Source organism: Culex pipiens, chromosome 2, assembly GCF_016801865.2.
Source record: "Culex pipiens pallens isolate TS chromosome 2, TS_CPP_V2, whole genome shotgun sequence".
NCBI classification, from domain to species: Eukaryota; Metazoa; Arthropoda; class Insecta; order Diptera; family Culicidae; genus Culex; species Culex pipiens.
Genome location: NC_068938.1, coordinates 132,047,955 through 132,060,204, shown reverse-complemented (window position 1 = coordinate 132,060,204; position 12,250 = coordinate 132,047,955). Strand labels below are relative to the sequence as shown.

General features: G+C 36.8%; 1 protein-coding gene across 2 annotated transcripts in view; it reads left to right on the top strand.

The window, feature by feature from the left end:
- Nucleotides 1-12,250, top strand: part of LOC120424674 (glycine receptor subunit alpha-2) — a 56,987-nt gene that overhangs the window by 40,595 nt on the left and 4,142 nt on the right. The window contains exons 3-4 of one of the 2 annotated variants that reach the window (XM_052709019.1): nt 4,506-4,605; nt 4,704-4,858. In XM_052709019.1, coding sequence (XP_052564979.1) covers nt 4,506-4,605; nt 4,704-4,858 — 255 coding nt within the window. Of the gene's footprint in view, nt 1-4,505; nt 4,606-4,703; nt 4,859-12,250 lie in introns of those variants that run through there. The other variant, XM_052709020.1, reaches the window with a different exon arrangement.

Genomic DNA, 12,250 nt, shown 5'->3' with positions numbered 1-12,250 from the left:
GTGAGAACATGTTTTGGTTTTAGTTAGAATATACAAAGAACCTCAAAATTAGTAGGATATCTGTTAAAAAATGGGGGTTTTTGAACTTCAATTTATTTTACGACAAAAAAATGTGCACATCAATGAAATTGAGCTTCGGGAACATGTTGTGTATCAATAGGAGACCATATTTGCTTAGCTTTGTGTCATTATTTCATTTGATTTCTTGATTTTTGTCGTGGGCGAAAACTGGTTCCAAGGGTGGGCGAAAATTGGATTTAGGGGGGCGAAAATAGGCTCTTCAGAGCACTTAATTAAAACACAAAATTTATCAAAAATGAACATGTAAATGATAAAAACCTTGTGGAAACTTAAAATCAAATAGTTTATCATCGTTCTACAACAAATAGAACCAAAAACCATAAATTGTCATTAAATTCTCATCAAATTTCCTAGATTGCCACTATAAAGTGGGCGATTTCTGGGTCCTCTACCCTACTGGGGTAGGTTACACAAGGTTAACGCACTATTTTGGTAAAAAAATCAACAGTTTAAAAAAAAAGTTGCGTTGAAAATTCATATTTTGAATTCCGCGGTGGCCTTGATAGACATAGTTTTTCTTGTTAAAATTTGATTCGGGAATATCCATATACCACGTAGACACTTTTCAGAAGAAGAAAAACAGGTACACATATTATTTATTTACTTTTTCACAATACAGTCCGGACTCAATTATCCGAAGCCTCGATTATGCGAAGTATGGGACTTCGTATGGGACTTTGGATGATCGAATCAAAGAAATCTATTTTTTTAACACTGGAACGCTCAACGCATGTCCAACTTACACGGATGCCCAAGCCTCCCAAAAAAGCTGGAAAGGTAACTTCAACTCGCTGGTTCTCGGGCATTACTCAACCAATCGGGACGATTCATGTTTCCAGTGATTTGTAAAAATGTCTAGATGATCCTAAAGTTTTGTAGAACTTGATTTGAACAAATCTGTAATTTCTGCGACCGAAAACATCGTTCCACCTTTTTTTAAACGACTGTCTCCGTGGAATTTTCGGCGAATGTTTTTTTACACGCGAAAAAAAGTTGGAACGATGTTTTTGATCGCAAAAATTACAGATTTGATCAAATTAAGTTCTGCAAAGTTCTAGAATCATCTCGATATCCTAACAAATCACTGGAAAGAAGAATCATCTTGATTGGTTAAGCTATGCCCGAGAACCATTGAGTTGAATTTACCGTTCCAACTTTGTTGGAGCCTTGGGCTTTGGAATGTTAACTTCTTACTTTAACATCAAATTCGAGTTCTGCGACCCTATTTCACACAAAAGTTGATTGCCTATTAAATCACAAAATATTTCATCACCGCCTTTCTGGCCGCCATCTTGGATTATAAAATTCTAAATCACTTTGAAGAAGTTAAGGGGTCATGCTCGGCAATCAAAAATAAGACAACAACAAAAATGTTTTTTTTTTGTGATTCAATTATCCTAAGAAAAATTTTCCAAGATCTTCGGATAATCGAGTCTGGACTGTAATTTCATATTTTATTCTTCCTCATCTTACTGAGGAAAGGCTTTAAAATCACTCGAATAATGAACTTCTTAATTTGACCTCCTAGACCCACCTTCACGTATACATATCGTCTCAGAATCTGAGCAAATGTCTGTGTGTAGGTATGTGGACAAAAAAATGTCACTCGATTATCTCCAGATTTGCTGCACGGATTTGACCGTTTTGGTATTATTCGATCATTCTTGGTTCCTATAAGTCTCTATTCAAAATCAGCATTAGCACAAGAGACGTTAAACCTATGAAGTTTCCAGGAAGAAAAAATCAAGTTTAGTACTTACAAAGGAATCTGATGTTTATTGAACCTTTATTCAATCATTAATGTAAAAGTAAATGATCTGAAGAGATTGAAGATTTGTCAGCCCGTTCAAAAGTTATGAGCACTTAGTGTTATGTTAACCCATTTGAAGGCTGGATTAATATGAGGAAGGCATCAACCACCGAAAGAAAGAAGGTGGATTGAGTAACGTTTTTAATATAAAGGAGAATGGGCAAATTTGTATGGGACCTGGTCCAAGGATGTACACGAACGGGACCAACTTTTTTCGAAAGATCTCGCCGAGACATGAAAAAAAGTCTTCCGGACCAACTCTCTAAACCCCGGGGTTCAAAAGTTACAAGTTGTTGAAGTTTGAGCATTTTTAGTAAAAATGTACAAAAAATCGTATTTTTGCTAATTCTAAAATCATTTATGAAATCTCCATTTTATTATGGATTTTGCTCATCTTGACTTCATTCGATGCGTATCAGCAAAAACTATGAGTTCTAATATATCTTAGCATGATTGAAACATGATTTCTCTTGTTTTATACGTTTGAACCGTTTGTACAAGAGGCATCCCATAGAAACAAGTCGAAACTTCAAGGTATTGAATACGGATCCGACCCAGACTGCTTCAGTGAGTATGGAAGGCTTCAGTGCAATGTTGTAACAACTTATTGGGATGGTCTGAGTCATCCGAGAACTCCTTGGAGTTAAGACTGGCGAGTCTACCGCCGTAACAAGCAAGATGTCGGCGGTTTTTGACCACTGATCATACCCGCATGGCTTCAGTGAGTATGGTAGACTACTATGCTGATGTGTTGGAGTGTCCTGGGTTCTCCTAGGACTCCCTGGAGTTAAGATCTGTGGGTCTACTACCGTAACAAGCAAAATGTCGACTGGTTTTGACAACGGAACATACCCGCATAGCTTCAGTGAGTGTGGTAGACTACTTTGCTAATATGTTAGGATGTCCTGGGTCATCCAAGGACTCCTTGGAGTTATGATCTGTGGAGCTACAGCCGTAACAAGCAAGAGGTCGACGGTTTTTGACCCCGGAACATACCCGCATAGCTTCAGTCAGTATAACGCGTAAGTTCTACAAGAAACTCAGTCGTGTTCCCACGGGTGTTGTGCAGCAGCCACTTGTCCCGCGCTGCTTTCTTCTCGTCCCAAATCGCCTGACATTCCTCGTCGAACCAGCCGTTCCGTCGAACTCGGTCCACGTACCCGATGGCGCTCGATGCCGCTGCGTTGATGGCTGCTTCCATATGGCTCCAGCAGGCCTCCAGAGGGGCTTCGGCGAGCTCACCCTCGTAAGGCAACGCAGCTTCGAGTTCCCGCGCGTACTGGGTAGCGACCTCAGGATCCTTGAGCCGCTCCAGATTATACCGCTGCGGGCGACGGTACCGGATCTTGTTGACCTCGGACAGGCGTTGGCGCAGCTTTGCCACCACCAGGTAGTGGGATGACTCAGACCATCCCAATAAGTTGTTACAACATTGCACTGAAGCCTTTCATACTCATTGAAGTAGTTTGGGTCGGATCCGTTTTCAAAACCTTGAAGTTTCGACTTGTTTCTATGGAATGCCTCTTGCACAAACGGTTCAAACGGATAAAAACAAGTGAAATCATGTTTCAATCATGCTAAGATATATCAGAATTCATAGTTTTTGCTGATACGCGTCGAATGAAGTCAAGAAAATCGAAATCCATAATGAAACAGAGATTTTGTAAATGATTTTAGAAATAGCAAAAATCCGATTTTTTGTACATTTTTACTAAAAATGCTCAAACTTCAACAGCATGTAACTTTTGAACCCCGGGGTTTAGAGAGTTGGTCCAGAAGACTTTTTTTCATGTCTCGGCGAGATCTTTCGAAAAAAGTTGGTCCCGTTCGTGTACATCCTTGGACCAAATTCGCCCATTCTCCTTTGGGGAACAAAACCCCGCAAATTTTTTGCCATAGATAAAAAGGGCAATAATTTTGCCGCCGAGTTATATTTAAAAAAATATTTGTTTGTAAAAAAAATAATAACTTTAAAATCGGTAAAAAAAAACATCCGTGTACTTCTTTCTTCTGAAAAGTCCTCATCAATACCTACAACTTTGCCGAAGATACAAAATCGATCAGAAAGTTCCTTCAAAAGATATAGATTTTAGAATATTTACGTATTGTATGGAGACTTGTATGGGTGAACCAATTACACACAATAGATTCTTTGGTCATAGGAAAACCCTGATAAAGTTTGAGCCAAATCAAAAATAACAAAATCCTTTTCCGGAATTATACGAGAATTGCTCCTATGGAAAACAAAACTACAAGTTTGAGTGCACACCACTTTCAAATGGCTGAATACTTCGTAACAAATTGACTTAGGATGTGCGTAACTTGTACCCTCCCTAAGATTTATCGCTGCTGAGTCACTTCTAAATCGATTTTTTTCAAAACCATTAACACAATCGTGAAACACTCCACAACTTCTAAAAATACAACCTCCAGCTACTCCACACATGACGATGACCATGAAGTTGTGCGGGCACCTTGGCCATCCCCCCTTAATGCGCACAGTGCACTCTGAATTTGCACCGGTCCAAGAAATAAAACAAAAATGTTAATCATTCAAATGGCATAAATTCTAATTTCCGCTTCCTTTTCCCATTTTTATTATTTTTTTTTTCAGAGGTGAGGCCACCGTCCAAGAAGGGCACTCCAGTGGTAGTCGAGTTTAGCATATTCGTCGTCGACATCAACTCGATCAACGTGGAGGACATGGACTTCAGGTACACATATATCTTGCTTTTCGTTTGGTCGGACTATCATTTTAAAAGCTCTGTCTAAGCCTTCTCTAACCAACTGATTTTATTTCTTTTTTCTGCAGAGTAGATATGTTTGTGCACCAGAAGTGGGTCGAATCGCGGCTGGATTTGCACGATGACATCTTTGAGGAGGGTGACGATCACGTTATACTTCCGCCCGAGTTTTTCGACAACCTCTGGCAGCCGGATCCGTACTTTCTGAACTCGAAAATTTCAGGTAGGTGCCTCCCCACCGATCCAACCCACTCACAGCAAATTTAGTGGCGACCCGATTTGTCACCGTCCATTTCCATCAATAATTGTTCTGTTCTTTTCTGCTTTCCGTCAATATTTGTGGTGCATGTCGCAGGATTTAGTTCAAGTTTTTTTTTAATATCTGTTTTTGCTTCTATTTAGTTGCTCTACTTTGTTAAAAACAACTACATCGAAAAAAGTGTTATCCTTGGCAGCTTTCGATTGTTCGTGATGTCACTAAAACACACAGGACTGTGACAGTATCTGATGCAATGTTGCTTTTGATTGGCATAGCTTAAGTGCAGTCGTAATTTTCAATGAGTTGGTCGGAAACCGAAAGTCGATCGATTGATTTGAAGCCATTTTAAAGTGGATCATCATTTAAAAATAGCTGTCCTACTGAACGAAACGAGTGCATACTTTATACAATTTTTAGATTTTTTCTTTAAATGTGAATAGTTAAAAAAGTAGTGTTTGTCTTTTCAACTTTAAATCATCGAAAATTCAATGTCGTAGTTTCAAAGATGATTCAAACTCATAATTATTTTCAATTAACTGATCTTTTTGTTGGTTTACTCTACCCCAAACGTTTTTTTTTCTATAATTTTTTTTTTATAAATTAACCAAGCATAGCTATTAAAATATGTTTGTCACCCCATCATTTTCAAATATCAAAAACCATTTTTTTAAAGTTTCAAACCTAAATTTTCATTGGTTAGAACTCTTACATTTTTTTAAGGAATTTTTTATATTCTTTCCAAATAATTTATTCTTGTTTCTGTAATATTTTTATGAGATTATACATTCTTTCAAACACAAACACATTTTTTAATGTTAGGGGTAGGATTGATTCGCTGGTTCGTAAAAAAGAAATTATTTAAATTTTCATTGTGTACTTTTGAAACAGAGATTTTATGAACAATTTAAAAACACATTTTGTTTATTACACCTTTTATCCCATTGGATCAAAATTTGGATCTGTTCTAACAAAAATCATTTGTTTCCGATCAATGTGTATTCAGTTTGCATTTTCCCGGTCAAATGTGTGTCTGTTATGTTTACTACCTTAGAGACTTACTATACCGAAAGAAAAAAATAGAACCAAATTCGCCTCCCAACAAATCGCAATCATTCGTCGCCATCGGCAAATGCAGTTCGTTCAGCAGCGTCTATCAGGGCCAGTCAAAAATAAACAAGCCACAAAGTCTGGGCTTCGGTTCGTTTGGTAGTAGTTCAACAGAACCTTAACTTCCTCCAGGCCGTCATAGGAATACATGCCTTCTAAAAACATTAGGCCCGAACCGAGGTTTCGTGGGTGGCTCGACTCGATTCGACCTGCCTCGTGGTCTGCCATCGTACACATAAATCTAAACTTGAACATGTCCCCCCTCCCTCTCCTCACACGTGCATAATAAATGTGCGATTTGGCCGATGAAAGCTATCGATAACCTTTACCTTCTGGAAACTTTCTTCCGAGGTTCCGCAGCAGGCTTTCACCATCGACCATCATCGGCGGTGCAAAAGTGCATTATCTCAAAGTCAAAACTATTGCGGCTCAAGCCCCCTCCCCCCACCTTTTCTCAGCCTTTGATTGTGTCTACAAATAACACATACATGAACAGGTTAACACTCAGGGACGGTTGAATTGTGAAAATTATCTGATTTCTTTGATTAATCTGAAAAAAAACCTGATCATATTCGCAGTACAAATAAAGCTTGAAATTTTTTTGGATGAATATGTTTTACCTTTCTAGATCTGGAGTTTTTTTTTTTTTTTTTTTGAAAAGGTCCAATAAACCAAATTTTCAGTTTTTGCTTTTTGGGTGTTTTTTCATACCCCTGACTCAATGCGGTTTCAAAAACACCCAAAAGGCAAAAGCTAAAAATTTGGTTTATTGGACCTTTTCAAAAAAAAAAACTCCGGAGATGTTATTTTACCTCAATTCAGTAACAACTTTTCAAAGAGCGAAACCCTCAGAGCTGAGTTTTCATCAGAATCACGTAAAGCGAACACAAACACCCTCCAACTTCTCAAAATTCCGAAAATACGTAGTTTTACAAGCAAAAACATAAAAGGGCAAAACAACAACATCAATCAAACCAAACCAAATTGGGTATCCGCCCTTGTGTTTTCACCCAATCAAGAGGGGCGAATGTAGTGTTTTCTGCAAGTTCCGACGTAAATTTAGAAACACTACATTTTTGCTATAATTTAGTGAATTTTAACCTGACAACCCTCAACATTGATCAAAATGTATGTTTCTGATGTCTCTGACCACAATTCCACAACAAACACAGATTTGTATGATCCTTAAAACAACTTTTTAACTTCAATTATTGCAGTATCGGATCTGGTCTGATTACACAATCTAGACATGAAGATCCATATTTTCACGGTTCTTGGGACATCCGGGGACTCTGGGTCGAGCAGTTGCAGGACAAAAAATTAGCATAGGGACCTGGTAACCTGACGGGCGATACCTTTATTTTGGTTGGCGAATACGGTGGGGCAAAAAAGTAGGCACTATTATTGCTATTTTCTAAAACGTTTTGACAAAATTGATGGTTTTCATTCATTTTTGTGGAAAAAGGAATTGATTGAAATTGAAAAATATTGAATGTTGATTTTCCCGAAACGGCAGGATTGTAGGATTCGCCCTTTTGAAATGTTGTTACTGAAGTTATGATTGCAAACAAAACCAAAACCAAACCAAAACCAAAACCAAAACCAAAACCAAAACCAAAACCAAAACCAAAACCAAAACCAAAACCAAAACCAAAACCAAAACCAAAACCAAAACCAAAACCAAAACCAAAACCAAAACCAAAACCAAAACCAAAACCAAAACCAAAACCAAAACCAAAACCAAAACCAAAACCAAATCCAAAACCAAAACCAAAACCAAAACCAAAACCAAAACCAAAACAAAAACCAAAACCAAAACCAAAACCAAAACCAAAACCAAAACCAAAACCAAAACCAAAACCAAAACCAAAACCAAAACCAAAACCAAAACCAAAACCAAAACCAAAACCAAAACCAAAACCAAAACCAAAACCAAAACCAAAACCAAAACCAAAGCCAAAACCAAATCCAAATCCAAATCCAAATCCAAATCCAAATCCAAATCCAAATCCAAATCCAAATCCAAATCCAAATCCAAATCCAAATCCAAATCCAAATCCAAATCCAAATCCAAATCCAAATCCAAATCCAAATCCAAATCCAAATCCAAATCCAAATCCAAATCCAAATCCAAATCCAAATCCAAATCCAAATCCAAATCCAAATCCAAATCCAAATCCAAATCCAAATCCAAATCCAAATCCAAATCCAAATCCAAATCCAAATCCAAATCCAAATCCAAATCCAAATCCAAATCCAAATCCAAATCCAAATCCAAATCCAAATCCAAATCCAAATCCAAATCCAAATCCAAATCCAAATCCAAATCCAAATCCAAATCCAAATCCAAATCCAAATCCAAATCCAAATCCAAATCCAAATCCAAATCCAAATCCAAATCCAAATCAAAATCCAAATCCAAATCCAAATCCAAATCCAAATCCAAATCCAAATCCAAATCCAAATCCAAATCCAAATCCAAATCCAAATCCAAATCCGAATCCGAATCCAAATCCAAATCCAAATCCGAATCCAAATCCAAATCCAAATCCAAATCCAAATCCAAATTCAAATCCAAATCCAAATCCAAAACCCCGATTTGGCGATTTCTTCCAACATTCAACATTTTTAAACGCCAGACCGACTGCGTAAAGTTAACCATAAAGATGATTCGATGAAGTGGATTGAGTTTTAGAGCATAAATCTGGAGTTTTTTTTTAAAAAAAAAAAAGGTTTTTGCTTTTTGGGCGTTTTTGAAACCGCCTAAAGTCAGGGGTATTAAAACTCCAAAAAAGCAAAACTGAAAAAAAACTCCAGAAATGTTCCAAAAAAGATACAGAAAGAAAAAAAAATTGCTTCAAATTTATGAAAAGTAAACTTGAAATTTACTAGAAACTAAACTTGTTTGCTATTAACTGTGCACCTGAATGTAGTTGGTGGGTTCTGTTCATTCCGTCGTCCATTCGTTTTGAAAACCACCTTAAAAAGTGCAGTGTTTTCAGCCAACAACAATTCCAATCAAGTTCAAAAGCTGTTCCACTCGCATGGCAGCGCGCAACCTCTTGTTTCTTTTTAACGTTCGATTTACGTTCTGATTGAATCTTCCACCGAAAATTGGTTTGATTTTTGTTGTTTTGGATGTTTATTTCTTGTTTTTATTTGGGTTTGTACCATAAAATTCAAACACTCACACTCATACAATAAAAAAACACATTTTCTTACACCGAGTCGTGAGTCAGTCATCAATTACCTCTCAATCAGTCAAATATTGGCACCTCCCAAAAGCAGCGGCAGCATAAATCGGGGCGAATTGCTCTCACAAAATCACAAAACCATCATCCCACTCCCACACAAAACATTTTCCTCCCACCTTTCGTGTTCCGAGTCTCGTAGTACCTAGCAAGGAGCAAATCAAATTTTGAGCCTCCACCCTCCCCCTTCCCCCACAAATTCACCACTGTGACAGTATTGTCCATTCCGAGTTTCCAAAAAAAGAAATCGAACCCCATTTTTGCAGGTCAATCTTTTATAAATGAAGGTATGAATAGGGTTTTGTGTGGCAAACTCAGTTGTATGACATCGATGCGTCAGCAAGGTGAGTACACACGTTCGATTGATTTTTGGCCAACACAATAATATACTCACCACAAAGTTCACCACAAATCCACCAAAATCGTCCACGTGTGTTTGGTTGCTGATTTTTCTCTTTCTTTCCGTGTCCTGCCCAAATTTCGCGCGCTGCAAAATCACGTCATCAGAATGCCACTTCCGTTCCACCCCAAATTTTCCCCTCTCGAAAAATATGTCAAGTCACTCACACAGTTAGTGTAATGTTTCCAATTTTTCGATTTTTTTTGTTCGTTTATTTGTTGTCGTTGTTATTTTCGGTGCATTTCACCTGTATTGTGTAACTGTTGTTGTTGTTGTGGTTGTTAAAATGTGGGCCGCTCAAACGAGGGTAGTTTGCTGACTTCCGGTTTGATTAGGTTGTGCCTCGGTGGTTAGGCTTTCTCCCTTCCCTTCGAAAGGTGAGGGTTTGTAAGGCTCCATGACCGTGTACTTCCGGTGTTTTCCGCGCGTACCGGAAATACTCGGTACGAGGCGTTTGTGTAAAGTTTTGTGGGTTTTTTGTTGTTGTTTTGATTGTGTGAAGTGCTCGTTACTCGCTGTAATTGAGAATTAGTGTTTAAATTTTGGAAACAACCTGAAAAAACTGTTAAATTTTATAAGTTTACTGTAAATATTTCTTAGTTTTGTTGACTGATCATTCTAGGGAAATAAACACAAAAAGACAACACATTACAAAAATATCGCTGTTACATATTTTCACTAACACACATAAAATTTTGAAAATCACATTATCCACTGTTGCTCAACAGCACAACACATTTTTTAATTTTTGTTTTTTTTTCATAAATATTTTGTACTCTACAAACTTACATCAACAATTAAAAAAGTACAACTATATTTTTTCAATTTCTTTTTAAATCGTTTTGGCTAAAGAACAACATGACATTTTAATTTTGATCTCAATTTTAGTGTAAAAAATAAAATTTCACGTTTACGTGAAAAGGGCCTTCCTTTCATTTCCTTTTTTTTAAATAAAAATATGTTTTAATTTTGTTTTTTGCGTTTCCGCCGTGAAACTACTTACTTTTCCTGTCATTCTTGAGCGACGAAATAGCCTACTTTTCTGTACCAAAAATAACAGAATCGTATAGCAACACATTTCAAAATAAATGCTGAAAAGTTCTACTTTTCAGCACTGACTCGGGTGCTGAAAAGTTGAACTTTTCAGCACTTGTTACGAAAAGTAACACTTTTCAATTTTTTTTTGATTTAAACGATTTATTGACAAAATACATGAACATTTGACTTATAATTTCACTCAAAGGGTGTTTTTCGGAATTGCAAAAAAATTTGTATGGAACTCGTTGCAAAACTTGATTTTTTCCTCATTTTGCAACTTGTTTCATAAAAAAAAAATCATTTAAGCTTTGCAAGGGATATCAGATCTAAAATCTTTTTGGCTCATCAAGGTCGTTAAAATACGTATCCAATTATGAGTAGCATTACCCAAGTAATATTTTAGGCTTTATCAAAGCTGTCACAACCGCTATAAAACCTATCAGCCAAAACCAAAATTAAAACCCCTTAGTCGTAACAAACTCCCCAGAACCTTGATAAACCCCACTTAAAACCCAAAAGGACCTCCGCAAAAGGTTGTTACGGTCTATTTATAAAACCTACATAGGAGTTCAAGGCTTTACAACTGAATCCTAACAACATCCTCAAAGCCTTGATAAAACCTTTGTTAAAACCTAGTCAGGAGTTATGGAAAAATGACATTTCATACGTCTTCAAACGTCTTATGCCAAATAGGTTTTATTTTGGCAAAAATAAGTCTTCGTCTTGCCAAATGAAATTATGGAGATGGTTGTCAAAAATGGCGATGATAAATAATAGATATTAGAGCTAATCCAAATATTTTGAAAGCTTATTTCTCACAATTGATGGCTGAAATTATGGAGATGGTTGTCAAAAATGGCGATGATAAATAATAGATATTAGAGCTAATCCAAATATTTTGAAAGCTTATTTCTCACAATTGATGGCTCAAATTCAGCTGCTGTTGAAATTTTATTGATAAATGTAGGGAAGATAGAGCCAAAAAATTCAACTCGCTTCATCAAAAATCAATATTTTGTAATCATACTGTTTAATGTTAAAAAATATTTTATTGCAATTCTTTGAAAAAAATGTTTAAAAGATTTTTTAACATCTATATATATAAATCATACCAGAAATTCAGCATAAATGTGTGTTTTCATCAAATTTAAATCAAATTTTTCAGTTTTCAATTTTTTCAACCAAGATGGCGGTCAATCATATTCAATCAGAGCACGCGTCTAGCGCCATATTTATGCACTGCTATTTGGCCGCGTTAAAGGCTCTTTAAGGAGCATATGGTTTTAAGTGAGCTTTTTACATGCCTAATGGCACTTGACAGCTACAACACCCCAGGTTTTAACAAAGCATGCGATTAAACCGTTTGGCATGGCATTGCCATCTGGTTTTCAAGCCTCTGTTAAAACTTTCATAAAACCTGATTGAAAGCCATTCAGCTTTTATTTAAACCCGGTTTTATGTCCGAGGCATGAAACCCTGTTAGAACCTATTAATTAGCTCTTGCTTGTTGGTTGCGGTGAATGCCCAAATAAAACTATTAGGCAATCAAGATGCTACAAT